General features: G+C 43.5%; 1 protein-coding gene across 5 annotated transcripts in view; it reads right to left on the reverse strand.

Moving 5' to 3' along the window:
- Positions 1–19288, reverse strand: part of ankrd28 (ankyrin repeat domain 28) — a 210697-nt gene that overhangs the window by 165797 nt on the left and 25612 nt on the right. For 2 of the 5 annotated variants that reach the window (XM_033050798.1, XM_033050785.1), the window contains exons 1-2: positions 1861–2300; positions 317–714 (exon numbers count right to left, since the gene is read on the reverse strand). The exons of 2 other annotated variants lie outside the window; for them this stretch is intronic. In XM_033050798.1, coding sequence (XP_032906689.1) covers positions 317–451 — 135 coding nt within the window. In that variant the 5' untranslated portion in view covers positions 452–714; positions 1861–2300. Of the gene's footprint in view, positions 1–316; positions 715–1860; positions 2301–19288 lie in introns of those variants that run through there. One more of the 5 variants, XM_033050777.1, reaches the window with a different exon arrangement.

A 19288-nucleotide genomic window follows, 5' to 3' on the forward strand; every position in this document is an offset into this window, starting at 1 on the left:
ATTAAATAAAAATGGACTACATACTTGAATGTTGAATACCCAAATGGCAATGAGATGTAATACACAATGCAAATGTTCTCATATGAACTGAGATATTGGTGACAAACAATTAATTAGAAATATAAACATAATTTATCCAGCCGATTATCTTCAAACAAAACTTCTGAAGGTGTTAATGATTAATGAATGCGTTTTTGAAAACCTTCCTTAACAAGTTCGCATTTTCTATCAAAATATCAGATTACACGGACAGATTGTACTGACTTTTTTTGCGGGAAGGATACAGATAGATTTAGACAAGCCAAAATGTTCTCACCCTTTCCTCTTGAAGTAAAAATGACTTTGACAGGGATAGTGGCACATCCTCGTATTTTTCCTGAAGCTTTTTAGAAGCAACAATGGGAGAATCATCGTCCACCTCCTCCAGGACAACTATGCACACACGACTCATCGGATCTCCTGTTTACGCTCTAATGTTGTAAAGTCTATTTGCAGATAGCACTTCTACTGACACTCTGATTCTACTTTGCTATTGAGTGCAATTCCCTACGTTGGAGAGTATATGGCAAACTCATTTTGCATTATTTGCAGAAGTAGTTCCGGTGTTAACAGAGCCCCAAAGCCAACACAGGCACTGGCATTGCTGTAGATCCTGGTTTGAGAGCGTATCCTTGATGTAGTACCACTGTTGTTATGGGTGACATAACATCATTCCTTAAATAGAAAAGCAGGCAAATCATGTGGTTTACAACGGAGAAAATCAGTACCTGTCTGCAGCGGAAGGCCTAAATTATTTTCTTTTGCTGGGTTAAAGCAGAGCCTGGTAGCTGCTGCCAGGCAATGTCACGTGAAAATGAATTTAACAAAGTACTGCATGGGAAGCGACAGGAGAGGAAAAGAGAGGGGGTAGAGGAAACGAGAGGGGAGGGGGGGAGAAACAGATGGGGGGGGGAAAGAGAGGGGAGGAGGAAAAGACAGGGAAAAGAGGGGGGGGGAAAGGGGAGGAGGAAAAGAGAGGGGGGAGGAAAAGAGTGGGGGGAGGAAAAGAGTGGGGGAAGGAAAAGAGAGGCGAAGGAAAAGAGGGGGAGAGGGGGGGGAAGGAGGGGAGGAAAAGATAGGAGAAAAAAAAGAGGGGGGAAGGAAAAGAGGGGGGGAAGGAAAAGAGATGGGGGAGGAAGAGAGGGGGGAGAAAAAGAGGGGGGAGAGAAAAAGAGGAGGGAAAGAAAAAGAGGAGGGAGAGAAAAAGATGGGGGGAGAAAAGGGGGGGAGAGAAAGAGGGGGGGAGAGAAAGAGGGCGGGAGAGAAAGAGGGGGGGAAGAGGGGGAGAAAAAGAGAGGGGAGAAAAAGAGAGGGGAGAAAAAGAGAGGGGAGAGAGAGAGTGAGAAAGAGAGTGAGAGAGTGAGAAAGAAAGAGAGTGAGAGAGTAGGGGAAAGAGTAAGAGAAAGTGAGAGAGTAAGTGAGAGAGAGGGAAAGTGAGAAAGAGAGAGAGGGAGGGAGGGGGGGAGAGGGGGAGAGGGGGAGAGGGGGAGAGGGGGAGAGGGGGGAGAGGGGGGAGAGGGGGGAGAGGGGAGAGGGAGAGAAACAACCCCAAATACTAACAAGAGAAAAATTGCAAGTGAGAGCGAAAAAAAGAATGCCAGAGGTAACGGATACATATATGACCCAGAAACAGAACATTACAACATCTTGTCAGAAATGGTGCCGTGCTGAGCAGTCACTTTTCTCCTGCAGCTCGTCACTGCAGAAACTCCAAAGGGAAATTCAAGAGCTGAAAATATGCTGCCTACTGCCCTTCAATAGCACAGAAAATGCAAGCGGAGAAAAAGAAATCCTGAACATAGATGGCAAGAGGCACTTAACTGTTTCCTTTGGACCACAGGATTAAAAAAAGCAGCTTTAAATCTTCAATACCACGATTACAAGGAAGAAAAAAATATCAGTGCAGTTTATTCTGTTTTCCTCCTTGATTCAAGGCGAGCTTCTGTAAGTCTGTCAATTCAAGTTTACAATCCAGTACCGGTAATTTATGTTCAAACATCTTCCTTTTCATCGAGTCATTTGTAGTAAAAAGTCGTCTGCGAGTAACCACCCCATTTCAATCCTACATTTACTAATGCTGGATGGAACAGTAGCAGAATTCTGGTGGTTTCCTCTAGCATGCTTCTCTGTGGTTGCCCTTGCGACTTCAACTGTGCATGCCTGAGCTGTGAATAATGATTAGTCTGACGTTGAAGCAGAATGCTGCAAGTTAATAGTTTCATTCAAAGCTGCATGGAAAACTAGTTGATTAGTCCTGCTGACTAATACTGCAGCAGGGAGGACCCGGCAGTGTGTTGTTTTTTTTGGAAATAACCTCTTTTTCAGATAGATCATGGAAGTACAATCATACAGGAATCTGACTAACTAGGAGCTTTATTTAAAACAGTTAACATTTTCCAACTGTGTGAATGCTAGAACAAGCCTTCCTATTTACTCTTAAAGCTATATCTGCTGCAATTGTAATCAAAGCTTCATACAAATATTTAGCATATTTAGCATCAATGCATGATGCAAGGCATCACTCATTAATGTAATCCAATAATATGTGGATCTCCTGGAACTAGCAAGCACTCATATATGCTCTTGAATTTATACCGGTTTAGGTAATAAACTACCATCATGCAATCGAAGTTTCTACGATGTCAGTTTATCCTTTTTCTTTTCAATTCAATGGATTTTATACTTGAGTAGCTGTACAGATATTTCATCACAATATGGCATCACTTATTTGTTTTTATATCAATTAGGAAGTTATAATAAAAAACATTGTGCCAGTCTGAAGAACATCTTCTGGCCTTTTCCCTCCACATGTGCTACCTGACCTGTGAGTTTGTTATTTTGTTATTTTGTTTAGAATTTTTTTTTTTTTTTTTTGCTGGGCTTTTGCGTCATTTTACTTTGTAGAGGTGTACCTTGTCATGGTATCGCAGGACTACAATCGATACCTGTACCAGAAAGCCAAATTCAGTTACAAAATCTCTGAGTATTTCTCCTCTGTTTTTACCGTGGAGAAAGACAGGAGGACTGAGGAACTTGGAGCAGTCACTAGAAGTGTTTTGAGAGCAGTCAGTATTACGGTCGAGGAATTGCTGAAGGGAGACAAATCTCCCATACCTGATCAGATGTATCCCAGGACACTGGGAAGCTAGAGAGGAAATTGCAGGAGTCCTGGCAGAGATTTACGACACATCCTTAAATACAAGGAGGTGCCGGAAGACTGGAGGGTGGCAAATGTGGTGACTCTATTCAAGAGGGCTGCAGGGAAAAGGCTGGGAACTACAGGCCAGTGAGCTTAACACCAGTGGTCGGAAGGTTACTAGAAAGTATTCTGAGGAATAGGTATACTAGACTAAGTGCAGACCCGTTGGGCCTGCTCCCCCAATGCAATATTCCACCATGCACCCATTCCCCCAACGCAATATTCCACTGCTCACGCATAGCCCCCAACTGTGCAGGCACGGCTCATTTCCCCGCATCCCCAGCACTCCCCCTCTTCTTCACCCTCCCTCTTCTTTCCTCTCTCCTCCTCCACTCCCCAATCCCTCCCTCACCTCTCCTTTCCCCTACCCTCAGTCACTCCCTCCATAACTCCTCTCCCCTCCCTACCCCGCTCCTATGCCTCTATCCCCCAATCCTCACCTCCCCTATCCCCCTACTATCCCTCCTGACTTCCCCCACTGCCCTCCTCTCCCTCTATTCCCCACCTCCTCTCCCTCTATTCCCCACCTCCACCACTCCTCTCCCTCTATTCCCCCTCCTCCCCCAATCTCGCTCCTCACCTCCCCTACACTCCCTTCCCCCTCACTCCCGTTGACTTGACGATTGAATCGGGGGTGTGTGTGTGTGTGTGTGTGTGTGTGTGTGTGTGTGTGTGTGTGTGTGTGTGTGTGTGTCAAACTCCGTGCAACCTGACTCTCCCTCCCTCCCTCTGCCCACTCCGGCTCCCCCACCGCTGCTCGAGCCGTCACGAGTTTCGACGAGCTGGTGGAGAAGATCTCCTCCGAGAGGGCCGTGAGGGTGAGTTACCGCAGCGGAGGAGACGGACGGTCGCAGCCATTCGCCTGGGGGAACGGGTAGACGGGTCTGCCATTGCCGCAGAGGGCGGGCGGGGGATGGGGTGAGTGAGGGAGGCAGAGAGGCGGGACTAGGGCCTCCACTGAACCCCCCCCCCCCCCCGCGGCCGCCGCCGGTGGTGGGGGAGACAGTAGACAAGTTACTGTGAGGAGGGGAGAGGATTTTGTGAGTGAGGCGAGAGAGGCCGCGGTGCAGGAAGAGGCGTCGCCGTCCTGGCCGTGGCATTAACTGACAGGAGAGGAGACCAATCTGAGTGGCACTGACTGACAGAAGAGTCAATCTGCGCATGCGAGGTTTTAAAGATTTTTAAACCTTAATAACTTTTAAAATATACCATCGATCGGAACAAAACTTGTTGCACTTGCAGCACAGTAGAATGGCGAGTAAGGTGATGCAAAATTGTAGCGCTATCGTGTACCGTTTTTGCGCGAATAGAAAAAACCACGCAATCCGGAAGTGCACAAGATCAGTTTTAGTTATGTATAGATATGCATTTAGATAGACATGGGCTGATTAGGGATAGTCAGCGATAGTCAGCCTGGTTTTGATTTGGAAAGCATCCCATTGTTTCAAAATTAACAGCCGCAGTGGCACAGTACCAGAACACAGGTTCGATCCTGGCCTCGGGTGCTGTTTGTGTGGAGTTTGCACGTTCTCCCTGTGACTACGTGAATTTCCTCTAGGTTCTCCAGTTTGATCCCACATCCCAAAAAAATGAGGATTTGTAAGTTAATTGGCCTTTGTAAGTCGCCCCCTATGTGTAGGAAGTTGATGTGAAAGTGGGATAACATGAACAGGTGATTGGTCAGCGTGGTCTCAGTGAGCCGAAGGGCCTTTCTCCAGGCTGTATCCTTTAATCAATCAATCATAGTCCTATCGCTTGTAACTTAAGCAATAAATAGTAATAACACAGAATATTTCTTTGGCGAAAAAGTCCTAATTTAGTACAACTTTAGGAATAAAGGCACCCGATTTTGTTCCGAAAATTCACACAAGGAACCACCTATATGATGTTAGCTATTTGTCCCAGCAAGAAATGGCTCCACAGAGATAAACTGATCTACATCTTTCTCAGTCCTCGATGCCACTCAAGTCTGTAATTTCATTCATATGCACGCAGCAATAAAGTTATGAACAGACTCGGAACTGTGATGAGATTACTCGAGAGCAAATTAAATTTAAAAGCAAATTACCAAAGTACAACCATAATTAAAACTTAAATTGATGCAAAGCAGAAGTGTGAACTGTTGTAAAGAAAGATCACAGATATGGAATGCTAAATCTGTAATATGGCTGTCCAATTTAGTGTTACCAGCATTGTTTTTATTTCAGATCTCTGCCTATGCAGCAGGTTGCTTTCGAAACAAAGCTATGCCTTATTTAAAGACTGTTTATTTAAAACTTTGATTTTTGGAGGCACACTTTATTAGTTACTTCATGACGACTGCATAAATCAATGATTAAATGTTTGAATCTAATAGTGCACCAAGTTTTCAAGATCCATCCATAAAGCTTACTGTTTTAGAGCAGTCCAATTGTAGAAAAAACAATAAGCTCCCATGTCCACTGCATTGGGGCGAGAATAAAAGCAGAAGGGTTTTCTCCATCTTGATTAATTTTCATTGAGACTTGTAAGATAAGTGTACAAATGGATGACAGAATAGATGGAGGGTCTTGACCTTGTCACCCATTCCTTCTCTCCAGAGATGCTGTCTGTCGAGTTGAGTTTGGTGCATCACATGATTGAAAGTCCTGGCACCTCCATTTTTTTTTTTACCCAAGTACTTTGGTGCCAGGACTTTCAATCATGTGATGCATCAAAATCAACTGGACGGGCAATTTCAAGATCCATCCCTTTTCAATAGAACAGGGTTGTCAACATGTCAGTAGCACCGGGGCTCACTCATTTGTACTCACTGCACCCCACAAAACCTAAATATATATTGCAATGTTCCAAACAACCTACCTACTTAACAGGCTTGTAGAGTTAACCACTTTTCAATCCACATAGGAGTACCCCGGTCTTGTGTAAGTGAATTGTATACAGACCCATTACTGGCATCATACCTGCACTTTGAAAATCCAGATATACTGCAATCAGTCTGAAGAAGGGACCTGACCTGAAACATCACCTATCCAAGTTCTCCACAGATGATGCCTGAGCCGCTCAGTTATTCCAGCACTCGATGTCGTTTTTGCAAACAGCACCTGCAATTCCTTCTATCCACATGCTAACTACATCCACTGGGCATTCTGATTCTGTACCATTGTAGCCACACAGAGGGAGATAATAAATTAATGCTCATGTTCATCAACCCTCATTGAGATTGTTCATTACTGACTTGCTGAAAATGGATAGTTCTCAGGAACATAACCCCTATGTAACTGATGGACTGCTGGCACTTCATTGTGAACGTCACGTTTAAAAAATACCATACATCATAAAGAGTTTAGCTTCACTGTTACATAATTAATCTTTTAAAAATACTACAAAATTATTGGGAATGAGACACTGTTACAAAACCAAATCAATCCCAGAAAAATTGTCTGCCAAATTAATTCAGGCATAAGAAAGGAAATTTACAATGAACATTTCTATTTACACTTGCAGATGTGATAACACTGGAGAGGCTGCAGAGGACAGTGCAGTTCAGTTATAAGAGGAGACTGGAGAAGCTCAATCCTCTCTCCCCAGAGCAGAGAACGTGAAGAAGGGACAGACATTGTGGTGGCACGGAAATTGTGGGACGAATGGCCTGTTCCTGTGCTCTACTGTTCTAAGGGACAATAATGAGATATGTAATATTTAGGTGTACCGGTAATGTAGACTGTTGGATACCTCCCCATATGAGAGGCATATTAAACTAGACAACTTTGGTTTAGGGTAAGGGAAAAGAGATTGAGAGGGGATCAAAGGGTGACTGTTTTTTTAATGCAGAGGGGAATGTGTAGACTGCCCGTGAATTGTGGAAATGGCGTTGCTGAGAGCATTTAAGAAGTGTGTGGATGTGCACTTGAATCACCTAAAAGGCTACATACCAGATGCTAGAAAATAGGATCAACAGAGATGGGTATTGACGGCTGGGCCGCAATGTCCTATTTCTATCGTTCATAATCAATGATTTTTAAGAATATAAATGAATTGTCATTTGGTCTTAAACGAACTATTTGAAAAATGCACCCATATCTTCTATGTTTCTATGTATCCAATCTTGATTTATTAACAACCAAGACAAGAGATGTGGAATGGTGAGATATGGAAAATGATTTGAGTTGCAACTTATGGAAAATAGTTTGAGAGCTTCGAAATCATATGGGATTGGAATTTAAGAACCAAAAACCTGTTTCAGCCTGACAAAACTCCAAAGCATTAACCATGGCCTTTGAACAGCAACAAATCTTAGGCCTTGAGAAAACTGCTCAGTATCTAGGAGTTACGATGTTTGCTTTGCAATCCTGTGCTAATAAAAGGGAAACAGATTTTGATGAAAACAAAACATTTACAGCAGGCAATCCCTTCAGTCACTTTTCAACTTGGTCTTTATGATTGTCGTAAAAAGTATACATATTAATCACACCTTGATGCAAAATCAGTCTATAAATGTAAAATGTGGCTCATATTGCATCAAGAATATTTAAATAGGTCATGCTAATGGGAAGCTAGGGAATTTGTTGCTGGGGCCCTGGTAGAGCGTTGACTATGGGTCAGAGACTGAAAGACTGGCTAATATTGTGGCTTTATTTATGAAGGGTTTCAAGGACAATCCAGGGAACATCAGCCCTAACAGCAGCAGTTAGTTTAGTTTATTGTTGACTCTAAAACTTGAGATCATAGATTTAAAGATTTACAGAGGACCTAAAAGGCAACTTTTACATAGTGGAGGCTGTGGGTATGTGGAACAAGTTGCCAGAGGAAATGGTCAAGGCAGGTACAATTACAACATTTAAACAATATATGGAGAGAAAAGGTTTTGAGGGATATGGCAACTTGGTCGACATGGCCAAGTTCAGTTCAGTTTAGTTTATTGTCTCGTGTACTGAGGTATAGTGAAAAGCTTTGGTTGTGTGCTAACCAGCCAGCAGAAAGACAATTCATGATAATTGGGCCGAAGGACTTATTTCCGTGCTGCATGGCTACAAGTTAAAAATTCACAATCCTCCATGTTACTGCTGTCCTTTTTAGATAATGATGACACTGGGATATTTGTATTGCCAGTTTTCAAAGTACATTTCATTAAGTCAAAAAAAGGGACAATGTAAATCTGATGTATCCACTAGAGGCAGGAAGGCTCATTTCATTTCAGGTTTCCCTAAACACCAATCTGAGCAACCAAAGTATTTCCATTTCAGTTACGATTAGCTGCACACGTTTGATGTTAACATTCAATACACTGCCCTCAATGCCAGCTAATGCTTGCTGCCAAAAACAGATATCCATTGTTTGTATTTTATTTTGCAAAAAAGTGACTACTGGGTTTCAAAACAAAAAGATCCATTGACGAAAGTGTGGTATTATCAATCTCTGCATTGTAAGAATTGGAGAATCTGCTCTTTGATTCCGTCCCAGTTCATTTGAAAAATAACAAGAAAAATGCAAGTAACCATCAACTTTTTAATCAATTTTCAGCAGAAATTAAATTTAAATGAATAAAAAATAACATTATATTTTTAAGTTTAAGTGAAATATGTTACAATGTTGAAATTAGAAACTCCTGAAACTCGAACAAAAGTCAAATTCATTTCTTTACAATTTGTTTATAAAACTTTATAACTTTGTGCTTCCTGTGTTTTCCCCCCTCCTTTGTTCCTGAGATGTAGTAACATACCAGAAAGGCAGTAATACTTAACAGTTGACTATACTGGAGATATACTGCAGTTACCTAAAATTAAATAATTCAATGCTCATATCTTTGGGTTGTAAGCTACCAAAGCGGAATATGTGGTGTTGTTCCCTTGCAAACCGTGCCCCCCTCCCCCTACTGGTGGGATCTCTGATGCTTGATGTTCTGCCAATATGGATTGAAACAGAGAACTATTTCAACATTAGCAAATTTGCAGATGACACAAAGCTGGGTGGAAGAGTGAACTGTGAGGAGGATGCTATGAGAATGCAGGGTGACTTGGACAGGTTGGGGGAGTGGGCAGATGCATGGCAGATTAAGTTTAATGCAGATAAATGTGAGGTTTTCCACTTTGGTAGCAAAAACAGGAAGGCAGATTACTATCTAAATGGCGTCAAGTTGGGAAAAGGTGAAGTACAACGGGATCTGGGGGTCCTTGTACATCAGTCTATGAAAGTAAGCATGCAGGTACAGCAGGCAGTGAAGAAAGCGAATGGCATGTTGGCCTTTATAACAAGAGGAATCGAATATAGGAGCAAAGAGGTCCTTCTGCAGTTGTACAGAGCCCTAGTGAAACCACACCTGGAGTATTGTGTGCAGTTTTGGTCCCGTAATTTGAGGAAGGACATTCTTGCTATTGAGGGAGTGCAGCGTAGGTTTACAAGGTTAATTCCGGGGATGGCGGGACTGTCATATGCTGAGAGAATGGAGCAGCTGGGCTATCCAAAATAGCGGAGTCAGGGGATATGGGGAGAAGGCAGGAACGGGGTACTGATTGGGGACGATCAACCATGATCCCATTAAATGGCGGTGCTGGCTCGAAGGGCCAAATAATAATAATGATAATGGATGGGATTTATATAGCGCCTTTCTAATACTCAAGGCGCTTTACATCGCATTATTCATTCACTCCTCAGTCACACTCGGTGGTGGTAAGCTACTTCTGTAGCCACAGCTGCCCTGGGGCAGACTGACGGAAGCGTGGCTGCCATTCTGCGCCTACGGCCCCTCCGACCACCACCAATCACTCACACACATTCACGCACAATGGCCTACTCCTGCACCTATTGTCTATTGTCAACTAACCCATTATGGAAATATTCAGACAGCCTTGTGCATTCAGGAGTGAAGCTTCAAAATCTGAAAAAAAAGTATGTTCATTTTCAAACTTAGAAAACATTTAATAGATTTGATATAGAGAAAATTGTGTTATGCATTGTGGTTTAGTGTCTGCCTATTAACATAGTAAATGAAATTTGTTTCTGCTAGTAACAGAAAACCTTATTTAAAACACATGATTAACTGATTCATAGGCCACCACATTTTTCCAGGGTGGAGTACCAACATTTATAGCTGCAGTATGTATGTCTCCAAAAGTCTCTGATTGTTTCAAACTTGCTCCGTTGCTTTGCTGTGGGGCATTTCAAAATCCATGACTAGAGAATTTATCCCACCCAAATGAGCAATTCGCTGGAGCAAATCAGCAGGTCAGGCAGCAACTCTGGAGAATATGAATAGGTAGACAAAAGTGCTGGAGAAACTCAGCGGGTGCAGAGAGCATCTATGGAGCGAAGGAAATAGGCAACGTTTCAGACTGAGGTAGGGAACAAGGCAATAATAAATTGGAGACTCAGGAGACTGCAGATGCTGGAAACTGGGGTTAAAAAAGATAAGGGAGGAATGTTAGGCAGACTGAGCCAATCTACACAACTAACCTTCTTGAATCAACCTTCACAACCATAATCCTACAGTCAACTAAAGGGCACTTAGGCGACTTTTTAGGCGAGTGCAGGAGCTTCTGGGAACTAGTCGCGGCCTCAGTATGGTCGCCGCAAATTTTTCAACCTGTTGAAAATTTTTCTGCGACCAGGAGAGAGTCGAAAATCCTGTAGTCGTAGGCGCAGTTGTAGTGGGGTCGCCATGTGGTCAAAGGTTGTCGAGGTAGTCGTAGGTAGTTTTAGTATTGAATGCTCAGTCCGCAATAACCTACCTGACCTCCCGGTGGCTCAGCACTTTAACTCCCCCTCCCATTCCCAATCCGACCTCTCTGTCCTGGGTCTCCTCCATTGCCAGAGTGAGCAACAGCGGAAATTGGAGGAACAGCACCTCATATTCCGTCTGGGGTCCTTGCGTCCTTATGGCATTAACATTGAATTCTCCCAATTTGGCTAGCCCGTGCTGTCTCCTCCCCTTCCTTAACCCTCTAGCTGTCTCCTCCCACCCTCCCATCCGCCCGCCCTCGGGCTCCTCCTCCTCCTCCCCTTTTCCTTCTTTCTTTCCCCACCCCCCATCAGTCTGAAGAAGGGTTTCGGCCCGAAACGTCGCCTATTTCCTTCGCTCCATAGATGCTGCTGCACCCGCTGAGTTTCCCCAGCAATTGTGTGTACCTTCAATAGAAGGGAGGTTGTTTTGTGTGATGGCCTGGGCTGCATCCACAGTTCGCTGCAATTTCTTGCAGTCCTGGATGGAGCTGATCCCAAACTAAGCTGTGATGCATCCTGATAAAATATGTTCTATGGTGCATCTGTAGAAGTTGGTGAAAGTTGTAGGGGACATGCCAAACTTCCTAAGCCTTCTAAGGAAGTAGATGCAATAGTGTGACTTCTTAGCCATTGCTTCAATATGGGTGGTCCAGTAGAAGTTGTTGGTGAAATTGTCTCCTAGGAATTTGAAGTTTTTGACCATCGCTACTTCAGCACCGTCAATGCAAATTGGGGCATTGTACCGCTTTGTTTCCTGAAGTCGGTCACTCTCTCCTTTGTCTTGCTGACGTTGAGAGAAAGATTGTTGTCTCGACTCCAGGTTCTCAATCTCCTTCCTGCACTCTGTCTCATCGTTATTTGATATCTGGCCCACAATTGTGGTGTCGTCTGTGATCTATTTATCTATCTATTTATTCATTTATTTATTTATCTATTTATTTATCTATTTATTTATTTATTTATATTGGGGGCAATTGTACATGGATAAGACGATCGGCATAACAATTATACAATTATTGTACAGCTTCATTTTTAACCTTATAGCCTAAATTAAAAAAAGAAAAAAAGAAAAACCAGGGAAGAAAAAAAATGAAGAGATAAAGTAGAAAAGTGCAAGAAAAAGACCCCTAAGTTACCGAAGCAGTACAAAAGAAAGAAAAGGAAATAAGTAAAGAAAAAATGGAGATATCTCCCCCCCTCACCCATCACAGCATCGGATTTAAATTTAATTGTGTGTTTAACCATTCTGTTGTTATAAAAAAATCAGTAAAGGGTATCCATGTCTTAAGAAATTGATCTGTTTTATTCCGCCAAGACAAGCCTAATGTTTTCCAAGTGTAGTGTCTCGGACATATCTGCAATCCACATCTTCACTGTGGGGACTGTTGTCTGTTTCCAAAATTTAAGTATTAATTTTTTCGCCATTATTAGGCCGTAATTGAGGAAACAATTTGAAATATCGTTAGCAGAGCAGGCCTCTGACATGCCTAATATTATCAGTTTTATATCTGGGTCCAATTTAATTTTAAGTATTTTGGAAAAGGTATCAAATATTCCCCTCCAGAAGTTTTGTAACTTTGTACAAGAAGCAAAAGAATGGATTGTAGTCGCTTCTTGGAGGAGACATTTAGCACAAATAGGAGAGACATTTGGGAAGATCTTGTTCAATTTGGACTTTGAATAATAGTCTGTGCAGTATTTAAAATTGTATCAGGGGGTGCCTAACATTAAGACAGCAGTAATGTATGTATAAAAGGCTTTCCTCCCAACTATCCTTTGAGATTAGTAAACCCAATTCATCTTCCCATGCTCGCCTAAGCATTTCAGAAGATGGGATGTGTGCAGTTAAAAGGGTATTGTTCCAGAAGTGGCGGCGCTGTTGTACGGCTGCGGCTCGCCTGCAGTCCGTCTGTTTTTACTTTTTTGTGTTGTTTTTTTTGTCTTGTTTAGTTAAATTTTTGGTTTTTAGGTTGTGTTATGTGTGGGGGGGGGGGGGCTGAAACAGGGCTTTCTGTCTCCCCCTTCGGGGGAATGCGACTTTTTCTTGTCGTATCCCCCTTCTCTGCCTCCGTCTGCGCTGAGGCCTAATGGCGGAGCTGGCGGCCTTTAACCTGCGACCGACCTCGAGGCTCCGGAGGTAGAGCCAGCCAGTGTTTATTTATTTTTATGATACTGACTGTAAACCCATGCAAACTTTTTTTAAATGTTATTTTACCTGCCTCAACTACTTTCTCCGGCGCCACGTTCAATACACACGTCACCCTCTTTGAGAGGAAGTTACCTTCAGGTTCCTAAATCTTTATTTTCTCATCTTAAACCTGTGCTCTCTAGTTTTTCATTCCCCTTTCCCTGGGAAAAGAGATTGCACGTATTCACCTTATCCATGATCCTGATTTTATACATTTCAAATATTGCTTGGATGTTAAAAGTTAGGGAGAAAATTGCAGAGGCTCCACCTACATTTTCCAGCCCAGTTTCTGTCATGCATATTTATTCAGGATCCATAATATTGTACAGATAATACAAAAACTGGCCATGTGGTTGGCTAGGAGAACGTACAGGAAGAGATTGATAATCTGGTTGATTGGGCAGAAAAATGGTGTGAGATTATGCACTTAAGAATGTGAAACAAAAAACAAGAATGTAAAATAAATGGGAGGATATTTTGTGGTGTGGAAGATTCGAAGTACAGAAGGGCCTTGAAATGTACATGTACAAATCATTACAGATTCTAGGACAGTTCAACATGATTGTTGAAGTGGTATCCAGGTATATTGTATTTTATTAGCCGAGGCATACAGTGTACAGTCTTCAATTATTTGAAAATTGCAACTGAATTTGAGAAGGTGCAAGGGGGATTACAAATGTTACATCACAGAACAGTGCAGCACAGGAACAAACCATTCGGCCCACATTGTGCCAAGACCAGCTCTATCTGCCTGCACATATCCCTCCATTTCCAATATTTCCATATACCTATCTATTAAAAGTCTATTAAACGCCATTATCGTATCTGCCTCCAACAGCATATTGTTGTCAGAACTGGAAACTAAAGCGATCAGAAAAATTTGATACAAAGTGGTTTATTAGGAGCAGCAGGCAAAGAGAAAGCTATTTTACTTAGTGAGCTCAAAAGCCAAAGGCCATAGATTAAATATAATTGATAGGATTAAAGAGTTGAATACAAATCTTTTCATCCCTGTGGTAGGGAGTTGAATTCATAGCTGGAACTTACAGCACATTCAAACAATACTCGTGCCAAATGGCCTCTAGTATCATAAATATTCATTAATTCTCTGAACAGCCGTTTCCTTGTACAAATACAAAAAAAAAACAACATTTTAAAAAGTGGAATAGGTTTTCAGGTGAGTGAAAAAATGATTTAAAAAATACAGGAGATAATAAGAAGTTAGTCAATCTAATTTACATGGATTTCAAAAGGAACAATCAAGCTCATTACCCCTCAATGAAGTTTTGAGAAAGTAGCCAGCTTGGCAGATGGATCCAGTGCAGCAAATAAGGTATGTGATCATTTTGCTTCATGAGAATTACTAACTAAACTTGATAGGTACTGAATTATGAAAAGGATAATAAAGGGGATTAAAAGTTGATGAGAAGAATTAAGAGCAGTGTTTCTGCACCAGTTACAACATAACAAACATTTTTTTGGTCACAATGCTAGATTGATAATTTCAAACACTTAACCGGTAATTACATGAAATACGTTTGTTTTTAATCATATGTAATCAGATATGGATATTTGTTTATCACTTTCATTTCTTGAATTTAAATTTCCCCATTTTGATTAAGCCCATCATTGCTACATTAAAGCTTTAGAGTCGACTATTTCAGGTTAGTTATTAAATATGACGCCCTGAGAAATGTTTGCTGGTTCCTTATGTGACAATATCTAGGAATGATTACAAATTATGTACTATTATAGTTCTAAAGTGATCGTTCAAGAAAACTAATTTTCAGTTAAAACTCCAATTACATGCATAAATAACCAAAGGACTTGATAACCATATCAACCAACCATAATGACTTGATAATTTTATTGCAAAGCTCCACAGAAGTTCTTTGAAATAAGAGTGGCAGGAGGAGCAAGGAAGCAGAAGAGGAAGAATAGAAAGAGTACGGTCCAGAATTAGCATTAGTGTTTCCTGCTTAATTTGGTACGTGCTTTCCCCAAAAACATATACCAGGGTGACACTTCCACTTTTTCTAACAGCTGTTGTTATGAGGTGTTGGTTTAATTGGAGCCCTGGTACCTCAATGTAAAGTGCAGAAATTGCACCAGGTTAATTATCTACAGATCTTAGTTAATTTTAGATATTTGATACAATTAAATAATAATTCAGATCTGTACTAGAGATACAAAGTATGAGTTACCAGACCACAGAATGCCAGAACTGGAAATTTCAACCTGAGTAAACTTGTGATTGGAACACATGCTAATATTCCTTGTATTTTGAAATAATTTGTCATAGTCACAGAGTACAAGAGCGTCCCTTCAGCCTTCCAGGTCTATGCTGACCATCAGATGCCATTTCGCTCCAATCCCATTTTATATTCCCCTAAATTCTCCCTAGATGCGACTACTCGCCTTCAAACTAGAGACAATTTGCAGTGGTCAATTCATCTATCAATCCATGCGTCTTTGGAATGTAGGAGGAAAGCATATGACCCAGAGGAAACTGACACAGTTGCATAAAGACATGCAAAGTCCATTTCGACAGCAGTGGGGATTAGGTTTGAACCCCAGTCATTGTTCGATAGTTATGCTGTTGTTGTCCTCAAAGTTATATCAGGAAATTATAATGCAGACAAAGTTAGATTTCAAGGTAAGTTGCTAAACTGTAATTATAGCTTAACTATATGGGCTATTTTCAGTATGCCTCCAAAATACCTTAAATTCATATTAATTTAAAAGAATTGCTCGATTTACTGGGAGAAGAATACAAAGCGCACCGATTATGACTTGGATCAATGAGTTGTTTTGATGGCAAAATATTTGAGGGCTAATGTGGATCGTGGAAAAGGGATTGTCTGGATGGCTCTCCAAAGAGGAAGAGACTGATTCTTCGTGCTGTATCAACCTTTAGGGTGCGATGACCAAAGTTTAAAGGACATGTGCGGAGCAAGTTGTTTTAAACACAGTGGATGGTGAGCGCTGCAGGTGGTTGAAGCAGATACATTAGTGGTATTAAAAATATTTATGGATAGGCATATGGATATGCAGGGAATGGAGAGATATTAGATGTCAACCAAGATGGCGTCGCGTGCACAACGCGAGGCTCTGCGTCTCCGTAGTTTTTGTAATTTAGTTATTTTTCTGTTAATCATTACCTTAGTTTTCGCCCGGAGCACCCGAGCGAAGACTCTATACGGCCGTCAGGAGCTATTAGAGCTCGGCCGTCTCTGCGTAACGAGCCCCAGAAGCGACTTTCAACTGCCGCCGGAGATCGCCAAGACACCGTGGTCTAGCGGGTCAGCTTCCCCGACAGGTAGTGCCCGGAGGCGGCGCAGGGACCGCAAACAAAGACGTGGGAAGCGGGGAGGACATCGAGCTAGGCTGAAATTAAATCCTCACCAGCCAGCTCTGCCCAGCATTTTCCTCGCGAATGTCCGGTCCCTGGTGAGTAAAATCGATGAACTAAGGCTGCGGATCACCACACACAGACGGATCGCTGACTGCAACGCCATGGACTTTACTGAAACATGGCTCAACGGCAACATCCCGGACAACGCCATCGAGCTGGAGGGGCGCACTGTCTTCAGGGCCGACAGAACAGCGGAGGACTCCGGTAAGACCAAGGGCGGCGGACTGTGAATCTATGTGAACAACTCATGGTGTACGGACGTCGTTAGGATTGGTAGTCACTGCTCTGCTGACCTGGAATACCTGATGTTAAAGTGCAGGCCCTTCTATTTGCCCAGATAATTCACATAGACTGTTATCACCGCAGTCTATGTACCCCCGGACGCTAATGCCAGGCTAGCAATGGAAGAGCTGCAAGCTGCTATCAGCAAACATCTATCTGCTCACCCAGAGGGGGCATTTATTGTTGCGGGTGATTTCAACGACTCCAACCTTAAAACTGTACTCCCCAGGTTCCATCAGCATGTTTCCTGCCCAACCAGAGGAAACAATATTCTGGACTTAGTTTACACTAATATTACTGAAGCCTACAAAGCCCTCCCCCTCCCCCATCTTGGTCAGTCTGACCACCTCTCTCTGTTCCTGCTCCCCAAATACACACCTCTGATCAGACGTGTGAAACCTACCACGAGGACAGTGAAGGTCTGGCCTGAGGGGGCTGTCTCTGTTTTACAGCAGCAGTTTCAGCAGACAGACTGGAGTCTGTTTGCTACCCAGTCCACCTTCAATTCACAAGTGGACATCAACTCATACACCTCAACAGTTATGGACTATATAAAATTCTGCACCGATAATGTCACTACCCACAAAGAAATAAAGACCTTCCCTAACCAGAAGCCGTGGATGAGCAGGGAGGTCAGACTCCTACTGAAGGCTCGCGATGCCGCTTTCAGATCTGGCGACGCTGAGGGATACAGCTCATCCAGGGCCAATCTGAAAATGGGAATTAGGAATGCCAAACTCAATCACAAACGGCGGATTGAGGAGCACTTCCATAACAACTCTGACCCCAGGCGCATGTGGCAAGGAATCAAATCCCTTGCCGATTACCAGAAAGTTAACACCCCTCCCCCAGACAACGCCACCCTTCCTGACGAGCTAAACCATTTCTATGCTCGCTTTGACCGAGATAACAAAACCCCAGCCATCAAAGTTGCTCCACCCCCAAATGAACAACCCCTCAGTCTCTCCACCTCTGCTGTACAAGATGCACTGAGCAAGGTGAATGAGCGCAAAGCTGCCGGCCCCGATGGCATCCCTGGCCGGGTGCTTAGGGCATGTGCTGGACAACTATCCCAAGTCTTTACCGACATTTTCAATCACTCACTGGCCCAGGGTGTTGTCCCCACTTGCCTCAAGACATCAACCATCGTGCCAGTGCCCAAACAGTCAGCCACAGGGAACCTCAACGATTTCCGCCCAGTGGCACTCACCCCTGTCATTGCTAAGTGCTTTGAGCGGCTGATCTTGGCTCACCTCAAAGCCAGCCTCCCCCCCACACTGGACCCCCATCAGTTCGCCTACCGGGCCAACAGGTCTACAGAGGACGCCATATCGGCGGCCCTACACTCTGCCCTGACCCACCTGGACAACAACAACTCCTACATCAGGTTGCTGTTCATTGATTTCAGCTCCGCTTTCAACACTGTCATCCCCGCCAGCTTGATCACCAAACTCAGCGGGCTTGGCATCTCCACCTCCCTCTGCAACTGGACACTGGATTTCCTCACCAACAGACCACAGTCTGTTAGGGTCAACAACCTCACCTCCACCACTATAACACTTAACACCGGCGTGCCACAGGGCTGTGTGCTCAGCCCTCTCCTCTACTCCCTCTTCACCCACGACTGCATCCCTAAGTACGGATCCAACGCCATCATTAAGTTTGCTGACGACACCACGGTGGTAGGACTGATCAGTGACAACGATGAGTCAGCCTACAGAGAGGAGGTCCAGCACCTGACAACCTGGTGTGCCAATAATAACCTCGTCCTCAACTCCAAGAAGACGAAGGAACTTATTGTCGACTTCAGGAAGGTCAGAGGGGGCAGACATACCCCCATCCACATAAACGGGACTGAGGTGGAGCGCGTCTCCAGCTACAAATTCCTCGGGGTACACATCTCGGAGGATTTGTCCTGGTCCCTCAACACCTCCAAGCTGATCAAAAAGGCACAGCAGCGCCTTTACTTCCTGAGGAGGCTCAAGAAAGCCCACCTGTCCCCCCAGATCCTGACCAACTTCTACCGGTGTACCATCGAGAGCATCCTGACCGCCTGCTTCACGGTATGGTACAGCAGCTGCACTGTTGCGGACAGGAAGGCACTACAACGGGTGGTGAAAACCGCGCAGCACATCATCGGTGCCCCGCTCCCTGCCATGGATGCCCTCCACCGAAAACGGTGTCTGAAACAAGCTGGGAAGATCATTAAAGACCCCTCCCACCCCAACCATGGACTGTTTGCCCTCCTCCCATCAGGGAGGCGGTACAGGAGCCTCAGGTCTCGTACCAGTAGGATGAGGAACAGCTTCTACAATCATACCGTCGCATTGCTGAACTCGGAGTCCCGCCGATAGATTCCTCCGGTCCCTCCGTCCCCATTGTTTAATTATTCTGTATTTTTTATTATTCTGTATCCTCTTTTTTTTTAAATTTCTATATTGCACTACTACGGACTGACGCAAAACTG

Source organism: Amblyraja radiata, chromosome 2 (assembly GCF_010909765.2).
Source record: "Amblyraja radiata isolate CabotCenter1 chromosome 2, sAmbRad1.1.pri, whole genome shotgun sequence".
NCBI classification, from domain to species: domain Eukaryota; kingdom Metazoa; phylum Chordata; class Chondrichthyes; order Rajiformes; family Rajidae; genus Amblyraja; species Amblyraja radiata.